Source organism: Lycium barbarum, chromosome 11 (assembly GCF_019175385.1).
Source record: "Lycium barbarum isolate Lr01 chromosome 11, ASM1917538v2, whole genome shotgun sequence".
NCBI lineage: Eukaryota > Viridiplantae > Streptophyta > Magnoliopsida > Solanales > Solanaceae > Lycium > Lycium barbarum.
Window position 1 is genome coordinate 76,034,462 of NC_083347.1, and position 13,689 is coordinate 76,048,150.

At 37.4% G+C, this 13,689-nt stretch overlaps 1 protein-coding gene across 2 annotated transcripts; it reads left to right on the forward strand.

The window, feature by feature from the left end:
* Window positions 1–3,425: 3,425 nt before the first annotated feature.
* On the forward strand, window positions 3,426–8,408 carry LOC132617844 (uncharacterized). Of its 2 annotated transcripts, XM_060332913.1 has the most exons (10): window positions 3,430–3,585; window positions 3,670–3,888; window positions 4,904–5,070; window positions 5,490–5,588; window positions 5,724–5,792; window positions 5,863–6,003; window positions 6,380–6,469; window positions 7,062–7,229; window positions 7,962–8,037; window positions 8,113–8,408. In XM_060332913.1, the coding sequence occupies exons 1-10, from the start codon at window positions 3,534–3,536 to the stop codon at window positions 8,238–8,240; spliced, it is 1,209 nt and encodes a 402-aa protein (XP_060188896.1). In that variant the 5' UTR covers window positions 3,430–3,533; the 3' UTR covers window positions 8,241–8,408. The 2 variants fall into 2 exon arrangements, with proteins under 2 accessions (XP_060188897.1, XP_060188896.1); XM_060332914.1 differs by lacking the exon at window positions 6,380–6,469 and having other exon boundaries at window positions 3,426–3,585.
* The last annotated feature ends 5,281 nt before the right edge of the window (window positions 8,409–13,689 follow it).

A 13,689-nucleotide genomic window follows, 5' to 3' on the forward strand; every position in this document is an offset into this window, starting at 1 on the left:
TATAAGGCATAAGCCTAAGGTGGGGTGAAGTAAAGTGCCTAGTTAAAAGACAGCGGTGTGGTAAGTGTAAAAGCAAAAAAAAAAAAAAAAAAAAAAAAGCAACCAAAGAAAAAAAAGAGAGAGAAAAATGTGTAAGAGAAGTAGAATCACAATAAAAACCACACCGAGGCAACAAAAAGAAAGAAGGGAAGAAAACAAAAGGCAAAAAGGGTAAAAGAGAAAAATAAGATGTAGTGTTTAAGGAGGGTGAGTCACTGTCATCCAAATATCTATCCTACCCGTCCCCAAGCCTACATTACAACCTTGAAAAAAGTCCTAGAGTGATCACAGCCGAACTGTCCAAAGTTGAGGGCGCTGAAAATAAGGGCAAGCCTATGGTATTTGCCTATATAGCTAGAGAATTTCTTTGTGAGTGTGGGTGTTTCTCTTCTCCTTTGTCTTCTGTCCCATTCTGTGTGTACATATATGTTGGGACATTCTTTGGTCTTTTGTGAGGGCATTAGAATTTGTTAAGTGACTGGTTTCCCGTGAGTCTTGATTCGTGTGCGCGATGGTTTCTGTGATAACTAGATGTCATAAATTGAAGCCTCATGGTTAGTTGCAACGAGTACTTGATTGGTTTTGTCTTTATTGGGGGGAGAGTCATTGTGATACACTTGATGTAACGGAAGTTAATTGCCACAACCACTGTAGACAGCTTTGCTTTGTGCTATCAATGCATTTGTAGATTGAGTCTGTTAGTTGACTTGCTTGAGGACAAGCAAAGACTTTAAGTTGGGGGTGTTGATATGCCGGGAATTTTGGCACATCTAATGCTTTTTAACTCTAAGTTTTACTTGTTTTCGAGCAAGTTTGTGTTAGTTTGATGTGTTTTGTGTGTTGTGCAGGTATTTTGAAGATAGAATGCTCGGAAAGCGAAAAAAATGAGGAAAAGAAACAATCTGTTCTCATAAGCATAAGGACGGACCGTCAACATGCTCGATGGCCCATTGAGTTGCCTCGTCGATAAGTTCCTGCGAAGTGACAATTCATCATATCATCATCAGATCGTCGACTTGCACCGTTGACATGATCGACGGTCCGTCGAAGTGCTTCGACGGTGGAGTTCTTGCAGAGTGATAAAAGTATACTTATATCGTCGAGTTAGTCGTCGAGCATGTCAACGACCGTCGAAGTGCAAAGACGACCCGACGAAGTGCAAGCCGAGATGGAACAGGACTGGGATTGATTATTCCGAGTTTTGACTTGTATAAATACCTGTTTAGGTTTTGCTTTTCAGACATCTGGAGTTTTAGACTTGTAGTAATTACTTTTGAGTTGTTATTGCTTTTGAAGACTTACAGACAATTACATTTATTACTTTCAAGTTTTATTCGTAAGTTCAATACAATAATTCAATTATGCAATCGTCAATCTTTTATTGTTTTCTTGTTGCCATGAGTAGCTAAAAACCTTTACTAAGGTTGTGAACCCAAGGATGGGTGTGTTGTGATTGGGGATCGTGAATGATATACGCATAATGGATTGTTAGGGTTTATTTATTCTTCATTTTCATCATATAGTTAATGGTTGCAAACATTAGCTAACGCCTTAAACTTTAGTTTATTTGGGAAAATAGCTAGGGTTAGGTAAGAACAAATAACAAGAACTCAGGGCTTTAAACCTTGTTTAATAAATTCACTTAGGAATAAGAGGAATTTACTTGGCATAATTACCCGTTCTTTACGCATACTTTCTTATCTTTGGAAAAAGCATAGAAAGAAATAATTTTTTCTTATTGGGAAATAATTCAGATTCACATAGAAGTTAAGTGCATCCATACAAACCGTCCATTGGAAGTATATCAAGAGCGATACCCATGATCATACACTTTATCTGACGGGGACACAACCTTGGTTCTTTTTACCCATATATTTACAACTTTAAATTTCCAGTCACTTTAAATTAGTCCACAAACCAAATCAACTATAAAACCCTTTTCTGGAATACACCAGGACCGCAAGATTAGTATAATACTTGTTTAGTAAACTTTTCACGCCATATTCTCTGTGGGATTCGACTCCAACCTCGTTGGGTTACTATATTTGACAACGTCCGCGTTACATCAATAAGTGTAATTTGAGCGTATCATTCTGCCTCATCTACATCCTTAAATACGGTTAGTAACTCAAAATATGGTCTGTATATCCTAAAATACGGTCCGTATTTAGCAATCCCAGAACAACACTTTGACGAAACGTATTGTCTTCAATTCACTTATTCTCCAATCCTTCCATAACTTACTAAACATGAACTTAAACCCTCATAACCATAAGATAGGCATGCCTAATCTTGTATAACCTTGAAGATAACTCCGGTGTCCAAGACTAGGACAACTAACATACGACGAATCTCAACGCACAAAACTACAAGGTGTAACACCATAAGTCTTCGTTTCTTTGTGCTTCATAGTTTCATAAGACCCCAGATATCGACTCATTGATCAACAAAAAAATAAAGAAGATATACACAAATCATCTTACTACATCAATATGCTTGTTTCGTCCAATTTTTCGATAAAAAGTTTTCAACTGAAAGTAAAAAGGCGAGAAAATATCAAAAGAGGAGAATTCATTGCCAATTGTTGATGCACTTACATGATTAGAGCAATTGATGTAAACAAATCATCTTAGTACGTCATAGAGTTCTGAAGATCGCAGACTGTGACTTCTATAATAAACTGCAACATGTCATCACAACTTCTCAAAGTATTGATGTTGAGCTACTACAATCTATACAAATGAGCAAAATTTTAGGTGATTTCAAAATAATATACGTTCAATGCTACGGTGGGCGTAGGTGGTGGAGAAAATATCCAAAAATGGTGTCTTCTGTCCCTCCATCTTCTATTTGTGTGTGTCCTTTCTTCTTTTTCTTCCAAATAAAAGATCCATCTCCCTTTCTTGAGAGGATTCTCCTTTAAGGGACGTTAGAAGAGATCAATAAAATTGTATGGAAAAAGTGACTTTTTTTCTGTGACTTTATATTATAATAATTTAAAGTAGTCCTAAATTTTCGTATAAAATTTAAATAAGAAAATATTTAATAATCAAATTTTAATGATTTTTTAAGTTTTAATTATTAGAAAAACTATTAAATGACTATTTTGTCTATTGTAGAGTGAATTTTTTTCTGTGACTTTATATTATAATAATTTAAAGTAGTCCTAAATTTTAGGTAAAAAAATTTAAATAAGGAAAGATTTAATAATCAAATTTTAATGATTTTTAAAATTTTAATTATTAAAAAAATTGTTAAATGATTATTTTATCGTAGAGTCTTTTAATGAATGACAAAAAGTTTAATAAAACATTTTCAAGATAGCTTTAATATAAGATAGATTAGTATTTTTGTTGGGTCATTTAGGTTCGGACTCACTTAATAGAGATGAGATGATAAAATCGAAACCACCCATTTCTTGTGGGGACAAAAATGTAATCCTACTTCCTACAGAAAAACAAGAGCGATGCTTCCTTTGCTGATGATCAACAGAAATGGCTCTAGTCTTACCTTCACTTTCTGCTTCTTACCCTAATAAAGTCTCAGGTACTCCAAATATTCAGCACGCTTATCATTAGTAAGTTAAATAAATTAACTAGTACTATGTTTTTCTGATTATTTTCTTGGTAGGTAAATGGAAAAAATGGAGATACGTTGATTTGTCATTGAATTTGTCTAGTACGGAAAGAAGATTTACAAGAATGTGTGCATTTGCATGTACAAAGTCAAGGAAGAAAAGAGTGTGGATATGGACAGAGAACAAACAAGTTATGACTGCTGCTGTGGAGAGAGGTTGGAATATTTTCATTTTCCCTTCAAATCGTCAACATCTTCCCCTTGAATGGTCTTGTAAGTTTTTCTTGATCCTTATACTTCCTCCATCTCAATTTAACTGTGTCTTAGTTTGACTGGACACATAGTTATAAGAAATAAATGGAGGCTTTTGAATATTGTTGTCTTAAATTAAAGATGTTTCTAGCACGTTAAATATTGTGGTCTTAAACTTATTATGTAGAATGTTGGCATTAGAAAACTTGCTAAATATAGAAAGGGATACTTTTTTTGGGACTCACTAAATAGAAAAGTAAGACACTTAAATTGGGACGGAGGGAGTACTTTACTTCTTCTGCGGTTGTTGGTATATATATATATTTTTTTCTGATTCCAGCATTTAAACAGTGAATGCACATACACCCATTAAAGAAAATTGAAAAAGTGTGTATGTATTTGTTTGATGACCTATCTTTTGTGGTAGCTTAGTTTGATTTTTTGTATTTTTAATTTAGAGTAGGGGCCAAAGGCGGATTTAGGATTTAAACTTTATGGGTTCAACATTTAAGATTTTTAGTCTTGAACCCATTATGTTCATAGGGGTCGTTTGGTAGGGTGTACAAGAATAGCACTGTGTTCAGATGAACCCCGTACCTCAAAGCTTCATCCGCCCCTGAGTAGGGGCTGCTAGAGAGCAGATTGTACTACCCCTGCCATAGTCACTCCTTTGTTTGTTGTTGTGACTATTTGATGTAGTCAACAAGGTTTAAACTTTCGGGAAATATAGTTCCTATTGGGAGGACCATACCCGGAATTGAAAAACAAGTATCAATTGTCTTTAAATCGGAGACCTGCCTCTGAATCTGAGTATGTATCTGTGAGAATTTCAATATTCAGTGGTATGTGACAAAATTCAGTGTCTGGGCAAGATAATGAGAAACAAGAGGGGTTTTTACTGATTTGATATCCCATATATGTTTTCTTCCTGATTAACTATGAAGACTGAGCATGAATTTCCATTACGCTATCAGAATTGTTAAGTTTTCTACAATATTTGATTGTTCTGCTACATTTCTGGTTGTATCATGTGCAGCAATTGCATTGATAGAACCTCTCTTTATTCAAGATGGGGGAATATTTGATCATGAGCATCAGAGAGTTGCTGCATTTGCTGAGATTTCTTCCCCCCAGCAGTTGGAACAGTTTCAGATATCGGAGGAACAGGCAAATAAAGTTGTTGTTGATCTACTAGATTGGCAGGTGCTCAATGTGCTTCTCCTTGACAAAGTTATTTGCTGTCAAAAGATTCTTTGCAAACTGTCACTACAATAATGGAAAAACCATTTCTAGATTTGTAACAACAATTTCTAAATGATTTCTTTTCCCAAAAACCAAAACCTTTGGAAGTTGGTTGAATAATCAAGCAACTATGGGTGTGTTTAATATGAACGAAAATGTTTTCTTGGAAAATATTTTTCAGGAAAATAAGTAGTTTTCTTACTTATTTTTGGGTTTTCGGTAAGTAAGGTAAAAATATTATCTCAAAAGTTATGGAAGGTGGGTGTGGGGGTGGGGTATTATCTAACAAATATGACCCTTGCATTGCTCCAAGTACATTAAATTCTCCATCTTATATGAGTCCACTTTCAATTGCTGGCTTATGTTTGTTCATTCCATAGGTGATACCTGCTGAAAACATTGTTGCAGCTTTTCAAGGCACTCGGAAAACTGTACTTGCTGTCTCAAAGACACAATCAGAAGCTCAAGTCTTTTTTGAGGTAGTAAACTAGATTGAACTTTTAAGTCACTCAGAAAGTAACGTCTCACACAAAGTAGGGTATTTTAAGGTACTTAAAGAGTGGTGTTTTTCAATTAAAGCACCAAGTTTCAGTTCATTTTTTCTGCTTTGCTAGGCCTTGGAACATGGTTTGGGTGGTGTAGTAATGAAAGTTGAGGATGTTGGAGCGATCCTTGAGCTGAAGGTAGTGGCCTTCTAAAAAGGAGATTCTTCCTTGGTGAAGAGTTGATTTTGATGTCAGTTGTCATTGATAGGGTTATTTTGATAGAAGACATGAAGTGGACAGTCTGTTGAACTTGACGAAAGCCAAAATAACTCATGTTCAAGCGACTGGAATGGGTGACCGTGTCTGTGTGGATATCTGCAACCTCATGCGACCTGGTGAAGGTCTTCTGGTTTGCTCCTACTGTCCTCTCTATTTCTGTTTGTCTATAATTTGCAGATAGTCTTAGTAGGTGTTTGGCCATAGATTTCAAATATTTTTCACTTTATTTGGAATTTATGAAGTTGAAGATGGAGTTGTGTTTGGTTATACTTTTTGCAAAGGAGATAGAGGGCACTTTATTTGGAATTTATGAAGATGGAGTTGGAGCAATTTTTCAAATTTGGAATCCAACTCCAAGTTGGATTTGGAAATTTTATAGTCAAACGTTGATTTTGAAATAAAGTGCAAAATTACTCTGGAAAAGAAGTGAACAACTCTCATGGCCAAACGGCTCTTTAGTTTTTGGCATTTCAATTTCATTCTTACTACATAACTTTGTCCCTTAGGTTGGATCCTTTGCAAGAGGGCTTTTCATTGTTCACTCAGAATGCTTGGAGTCAAATTACATTTCTAGCAGGCCTTTTCGAGTTAATGCGGTGCGTCATGCTAGGACTATTATTGAAAGGATAGCTTGACGGTGAAAGTATAATTTTTCAATGTTTCGTTAGCATTTCTGGTGATTTGTGAAATAGTTATCTCCATTAACTAGGTAGGCGTTTGGCAATAGATTCCAAATATTATTCACTTTATTTGGAATTTATAAAATTGGAGTTGAAGATGGAGTGTGTTGGTTATACTTTTTGCAAAGGAGAAAATAAAGTACTTTAGTTGGAATTTATGAAGGAGTTGGAGAACAAGTTTGGAGCACTTTTCCAAATTTGGAATCCAACTCCAAGTTGGATTTGTAAATTTTATAACCAAATACTGATTTTGAAATAAAATGAAAAATTATTCCAGAAAAAAGTGAATAATTCTCATGGACAAATGGGTTCCTAGATCTTAATGCTAACCTCTAAAGGAGACTTCTCTACTATTACCATAACTGCACTTTCCCGTTAGTGACTTTTATAAGTTTTTGTTCCAGATCCTCAACCTCAACTCTTTTCGGTGTTGAATTGCGTTAATGCATCTCAAACTATAATGTAAAGCCAGTGGTCTACAATATGACTATTCTTTGGACTTTAGCAGGGGCCTGTTCATGCATATGTTGCTGTTCCCGGAGGAAAGACCAGCTATCTCTCGGAACTCAAGTCTGGGAAAGAGGTCATTGTGGTTGATCAAAAGGGTATGCAGCGAACAGCAATTGTTGGGCGTGTAAAGGTAGAGACTAGACCACTGATCCTTGTGGAGGCAAAGGTTTGTGAAGCTTTCCATCTCTCCTAAAATAAAAGGTTCTCTGACTTCTTTGGTTCTTTGTGTGATTGTTTTGCTCGTGTAGCTTTGACATAGTGTGTCTACAGATACAAGCATAAGACCATCTATTAATCAGAAGGAATCTCAAGTAGGAAAATAGAAATGAAATTAATTGTTGTTTCTTTTGCTTTGGTTACTTTGCTATTTTTGTTATCCGTACTTTTCTGTATTCAATATTTTCATCATAGCTTTTCACTCTTGCACTTTTTTTTAAAACCTGTTTTGAAAACCGTTTTTCTGGAGCCGAGGGTCTATCGGAAACAGCCTCTCTACCCCACAAAGGTAGGGATAAGGTTTGCGCATACCCCACCCTCCCCAGAGCCCGGACCACGGGTATGTTGTTGTAGATGTTTGACAAGGATAGTATAGCTTCTTTCTCGTAAAAAAGGGTAGTTGCTATCTGCCAAAATTGGCGTACGCTTGACGTACTTGAAGTATTTTTAACTTCTGGGTGAGACTTCTTCTTTTCAAGAGTAAAAGAATTGGGCATGAGGCATGAGTGCACCTGCAAAAGTAGCTCTGTCGTATAATTAATACTAGTTTCAGCATCTGCATGTAACCTGTTCACATGAAAATGAAGGAGCTAGTGTAAAAACTCCACTGGTTTAACTTTCAACCAATTACATTTGTCTAATTGTATCTGTAATCCTAATTTGGAAATTGGTAATTATGCAGGTAGAATCAGAGAATGAAAGTTATTCTATTCTCTTGCAGAACGCGGAAACAGTTGGATTAGTCTCTCCCCTTCATGGTAAATATTCTAGTCGAAGCAACTTTCTCTTTTTGTTCTTTCTGTGGTTCAACTGACGTCCCATGTATTTTGCAGGCGAGGGGCATCAGCGAACAACAATTCCAGTAACCTCACTAAAAGTTGGTGATGAAGTTTTGCTTCTAAAACAGGGAGGCGCTCGACATACTGGAATAGAAATTAAAGAGTTTATTGTTGAGAAATGAATTAGTTTCCGCGCATTCGCACATTTTGTTCACAGATGAGTTGCCTTAAGCTCCTAACGATGATACAAATGTATCTTTGACTAAATTCTTTTATTTGTACCAAATTGTCTCTGACTGCTCTGTAATTTAGATTGAATCAAGTTGTCAAATAAAACTAGTTTGAATTGAGGGTGTGTGCGCTATGGAGGAAAATATTTTTCAATTTTTTCATGTTTGGTTGATCAAAATATTTTCTCTAGGAAAATAAGTTCCTTCAAAATAAGGGAAATGACTTCTCTATTGGAAGTAGGAAAATTAAATTTCACAAGTACATTCCAAGTTCATTATCTCTCCCAGCCTGTCCAAAGCCCCCAAACCCCACCCTTGACCATCCCACCCCCTCACCACCCTCATACCCCCACTGCACACCCAATAATATTTTGTTAGATTACATATAAATGTTCTTGGGATAACATTTTTATTTTTGTTTACTTATGCAAACTACTAGAAAATAACTAGGCGTTTGGCCATGAAAATCAAATATTTTTCACTTTTTTTTTTGGAAGTTTGAAGTTGGAGTAAAAGATTTGTGTTTGGTTATAGTTTTTGCAATGAATATTTGGTTGTTTGAAATGAAAGTGAAAAAGAGGTTTTAGGTGTTTTTCAAATTATATGAAATTTTCATGGCCAAACACTGATTTTCAAGTTAAGTGAAAAAAAATTCAAAAAATAATGAAAAATTCTTATGGCCAAACAGGTAAGTAAGAAACTCACTTGTTTTCCAAAAACATATTTTTCATGGAAAACATTTTCTTATTACCAAACACACCCTGAGTGCGTATCGCATTGCCCAATGGTTCAGAGTGACTTGGACTTAAACAGGATTGACTATCCTTTTACTCTTCCAAACTCCGTCGAACGAGAGGTTGTAGACCACATCGCATCAAAAAGAGTACAAAAAGAAGAATATGACAACAGAGTGTTTATTGTTCATGTCAGTGATGTTCATGAAGTGAGAATTAGAGTATCTAAATAAGAATTAAGTGATAGCTTATGGCCTCAGTCAAGGCCCATATCGTAACAGCTGTAAAAAAACTAATTATAATTAGCTGATATGTAGCATTAATTACGTAGCATAATTGTAGGTATAATTAGCTAGGATTGAGTAAATATACGTGTATAAATGTTATTCTATGGTGAATACTATTCAGAAAGTGTGAAATATGTATCACTTTACAATTCTACCATGGTATCAAAAGTCTATATCTCTTCTTCTTCTTCTTCTTCTTCTTCTTCTTCTTTTCTTGTTTTTCATTTTTCTCAATCAGTTTCTGCCCCTATTTCTAGACCTTGCTTTCGCCCTCTGTGTTCCCTTTTTTTTTTCCTGCTCCTGGTTATTATTTTCATTGATCTTGTTTCGTGATGGAATCGAAGCTTTCCTCATCGTCTAAGTTGGTGATGACCAAGCTCACCAGTAAGAACTTTGCCGGCTGGGAGTTTCACTTTAGGGTGTTTATCCAAGGGAAAGGTCTCTTTGGATTTCTCGACAGTTCTTCCAAAATGCTGACTGATGCAACAAATAAGGAGGCCTAGATTGCATCTAACACTAAGGTAATTGGATGGATGGTAAGCTCTGCGTCAGACGACATTGCTGCAGGGTTTTAAATGTATGAGACGACGGCTGAGATGTCGTCTTATGTGCATCGGCTTCATCGTCAACGAAGCCTGGCGAGAACCCTTGAATTGGAACAAAGCCTTGCTGCCTATGAGCAAGGTGACAGGGACGTTGGCAGCCACTATGCCAGATTCATGGCGTTGTGGTTGAAGCAAGATCACGCTGTCCCTTCTACTCTTTCCGCCGCGGCATTGAAGGAGATACGTGGTGAACGACAGCAATCTAAGGTGGTCAGGTTTCTCATGATGTTGAGACCTGAATTCGATCATGTCCGCTCTAATATATTGAATCGAGAAGCTCTGCCAGATATAGACACATTAGTGGCTGCTGTTTTGCAAGAAGAAATTCGGCATTCGTCTTCTCTGGTGTTGTCTGCAGCTCCTCAGATAGCTGCTCTTGCTGCTGGATCAAATTACCGGCCTGCTTCATGCTCTGTGCCGTCTAGTAAACAAATCCAGTGTTATGGGCACCATGGCTTCGACCATATTACAGCCCGGTGCCCTAAGAAACAATCAGGCCCAACATCATATTGCAACTATTGTCGTGAATTGGGCCATGTGCTAGCTGATTGTCCAATCCGGCCAGCTAGGTAATTCCGGACCCTACACAAAGCATTGGAGATAAAGTTGGTTAAGCAACCACTTGCTTCCCCTTCTTTTGATATGGCTTGCATGACTGAACTTGTGGAAAAAGTCATAACTCGTATCCTTTTAGCATTCGCACAAGGTAAAAATAATTTAGTTATTCCTGTTAAATCTTGGCATATAGATAGCGGTGCTGGTAATCATATGACGGGTGATGCTTCACAATTATCGAATAGTTCTCCATTACAATCGCCTACTGAGATTGTTACTGCTAATGGTCATGTTTTACCTGTGTCTAGTTTTGGTTCAGTTGCTTCACTTTCAGATGTCCTCTTTGTTCCGAATTTGACAACTAATCTTGTTTCGGTTGGTCAGTTAGTAGACCAAAATTGTATTATTCTATTCTCACGGTCTGGTTGTATTTTTCAGAGTGTGACAACGGGATAGATCATAACAAGTGGATGTAAGGTGGGACGCTTATTTTTTCCTCAGATCGGTTGGTACTCAGAGGTTTACATGTTTCCTTTCGGCTTTGGTGGACGAGGTTTCTCGTTCGAATAAATTGGTTTCCCTATGGCATAATAGGTTGGGTCATCCTCATTCTCACCTCGTAGGTTCTATGCTCAAGTCTTGTTCGTGGCCAGATACACAAGCTTTTGCTGATGTTTCTAGTTTGTTGTGTGAAAGTTGTGCCTCTTCCAAAAGTCACAAGCTATCTTTTCCTACTAGTAGTACAGCATATGTTGCACCTTTTGATTTAGTTCATAGCGATGTATGGGGACCTTCCCCTGTATTGTCAAGACTTGGTTATAAGTATTTTCTTTTGCTTATTGATCACACTTCACGTTTTACATGGGTTTTATTTATTAGAAACAAGAGCGAAGTTCCTATGGTTATTATGAATTTTATTTCATTTATTCATACGCAATTTGAAAAGTCACTTAGGATCTTTCAATTAGATTCGGGTGGAGAATTTACTTCCACAGTCTTGCTCAATTTCTTTAAAAATAAAGGAATTTTGGCTCAACAGTTTTGCCCGCATACACCGAAACAACATGGGGTTATGGAACGTAAGAATACACAGATTTTAGAAACAACATTAGCTCTGTTGGATACTTCTTCTTGTCCTTCTCGATTTTGGGTTGAGGCAGTTCAAACGGCGGTTTATTTGATTAATAGACAACCTTCACCTGTTACTAAGAATGTTTCTCCCTATCGACATCTATATGGTACTGATCCCGATCTTTCGAGGTTGAAGGTGTTTGGTCGTGCCTGTTATGTATTGCTATCCCTGCATGAGCGACATAAGTTATCAAATAAGGCAGTTCGGTGTGTATTTCTTGGTTATAATGCTATACAAATAGGCTACTTATGTTATGATCAAACTCGTCATTTGCTACAAGTGTCCTGCTATGTCATCTTTTTTTAAACTATTTTTCCCTTCTAGAATCTGAAGACGGTTTCTAATGAGAATACTAACGACAAGGTTGTTATTTTGCTCATGGTGGACGACGAAGTTGCTGGTCCTACTGGTCCTCAACCAGCTGTCTTTGTCAAAGAAAATAATAGTAATTCATCTGGGTCACTTTCGAGCCCTAGCTCTTCACACTCGCCCCTAATCGAACTCGTTATAGCTAAGTGCTTCTTTCGCTAACTCTTCAACTAAAACATTGACTAGTCCCCCACCTAGACGGTCTTCTCAAACCTCCACTGCTCCGGTTTACTATGGTTATTCTCCGGATCGATATGGCAGGTCTTGCGCACATCCTGCTATTCAATCATCTTTAGTTTCTTCTCAGGTTCTAACTTCGTATACTAGGGCCGACTTAGACACCAATTGGCAACAAGCCATGGCTGCTGAAATTGAAGCTTTAGAAGAGAATCACACTTGGGGTTTGATTGATAACGTCCTAGAGGTACCGTTATCGGTAGTTGATCGGTGTACTCAGGTAAGCTTACTGTTGATGGGAAGATTGATCGGTTTAAAGCACGGTTGGTTGCTCAAAGGTACAAGCAAGAATATGAGGAGACATTTGCTACGGTTGCAAAGATGACGACAATATGTATTCTGTTAGCTCTGGCTGCTGCTCGCTCTTGGCATCTTCGTCAGATGGATGTCAAGAATTCATTTCTTCATGGTGATTTAGACGAAGTTGTGTATCTCAAACCACCTCTGGGATATGCTATACCTCGTCCTGACCTTGTTTGTCATCTTCAGAAATCTCTTTATGGCCTCAAACAAGCCCCACAGGCTTGGTTTGATAAAATTCAACCTACAATGTGTTCGATAGCTTCTCTCAGAGTTCGTCTGATCATTCACTTTTCCTTTGCTGTTTAGTTGCAGGTATTACTATACTTCTATTGTATATGGATGACATCATTATTACAAGAGATGATATTGACGGTGTTGCTCAACTGAAATCATTTGTTCATGCTTCATTTAAAATGAAGGATTTCGGTTCTCTCACACACTTTTTGGGCTTGGACGTTGGGTATACCCCTTCTGGTATTACCTTGGGTCAACAAAAGTATGCGTCTGAGGTAGTTGCTTTGTCTGGTTTGACTGATACAAAGGTGGTTCTTACGCCAATAGAGGTTAACACCAAGTATGGTAGAGATGATGGTGAGCATTTTCCCGATCACACGCTTTATAGGAGATTGGTTGGTTCACTTGTGTATTTGACTATGACTAGGATAGATATCTCCTATGCGGTTCAGATATTGAGTCAGTTCGTTTCATGCCCTACCCGTATTCATTATTCAGCTTTGCTTCGTGTGATTCGATATGTTCGGGGAGCAGTCTCTTGTAGCTTATTCTTTCCCTCAATTTCTACGTATTAGTTAAAGGGGCATTCTGACGCTAAACTGGGCTAGTTGTCTCGACTCTAGGAGATTGATTACGGGATGGTGTACGTTTCTTGGCTCCTTGTTGGATTCTTGGAAGTGTAAGAAGCAGACTCACATATCCAAGTCGAGTACTGAAGCTGAATATCGTTCTATGTCAGCGGTTAGTTTAGAGATTGTTTGGCTTGGTTGGATTCTATCTGAATTGGGGATTCCCTTCACTGGTCCATCAATATTGCATGCAGGTAACACTAAAGTGCTATCTGCCTACAATTTTGTTCATCATGAGAACACGAAGCATATTGATGTAGACTGACACTATATCAGGGAGATTGTTGCCGATAAGACTCTCATCATTCGGCATGTT

Coding starts and splice junctions, on each gene's coding strand:
- LOC132617844 (XM_060332913.1), top strand. CDS start 3,534: ATGGCTCTAGTCTTACCTTCACTTTCTGCTTCTTACCCTAATAAAGTC. Junction 6,470..7,061: donor GGCCTTTTCGAGTTAATGCG/GTGCGTCATGCT, acceptor GGACTTTAGCAG/GGGCCTGTTCATGCATATGT. Junction 8,038..8,112: donor ATTAGTCTCTCCCCTTCATG/GTAAATATTCTA, acceptor TGTATTTTGCAG/GCGAGGGGCATCAGCGAACA.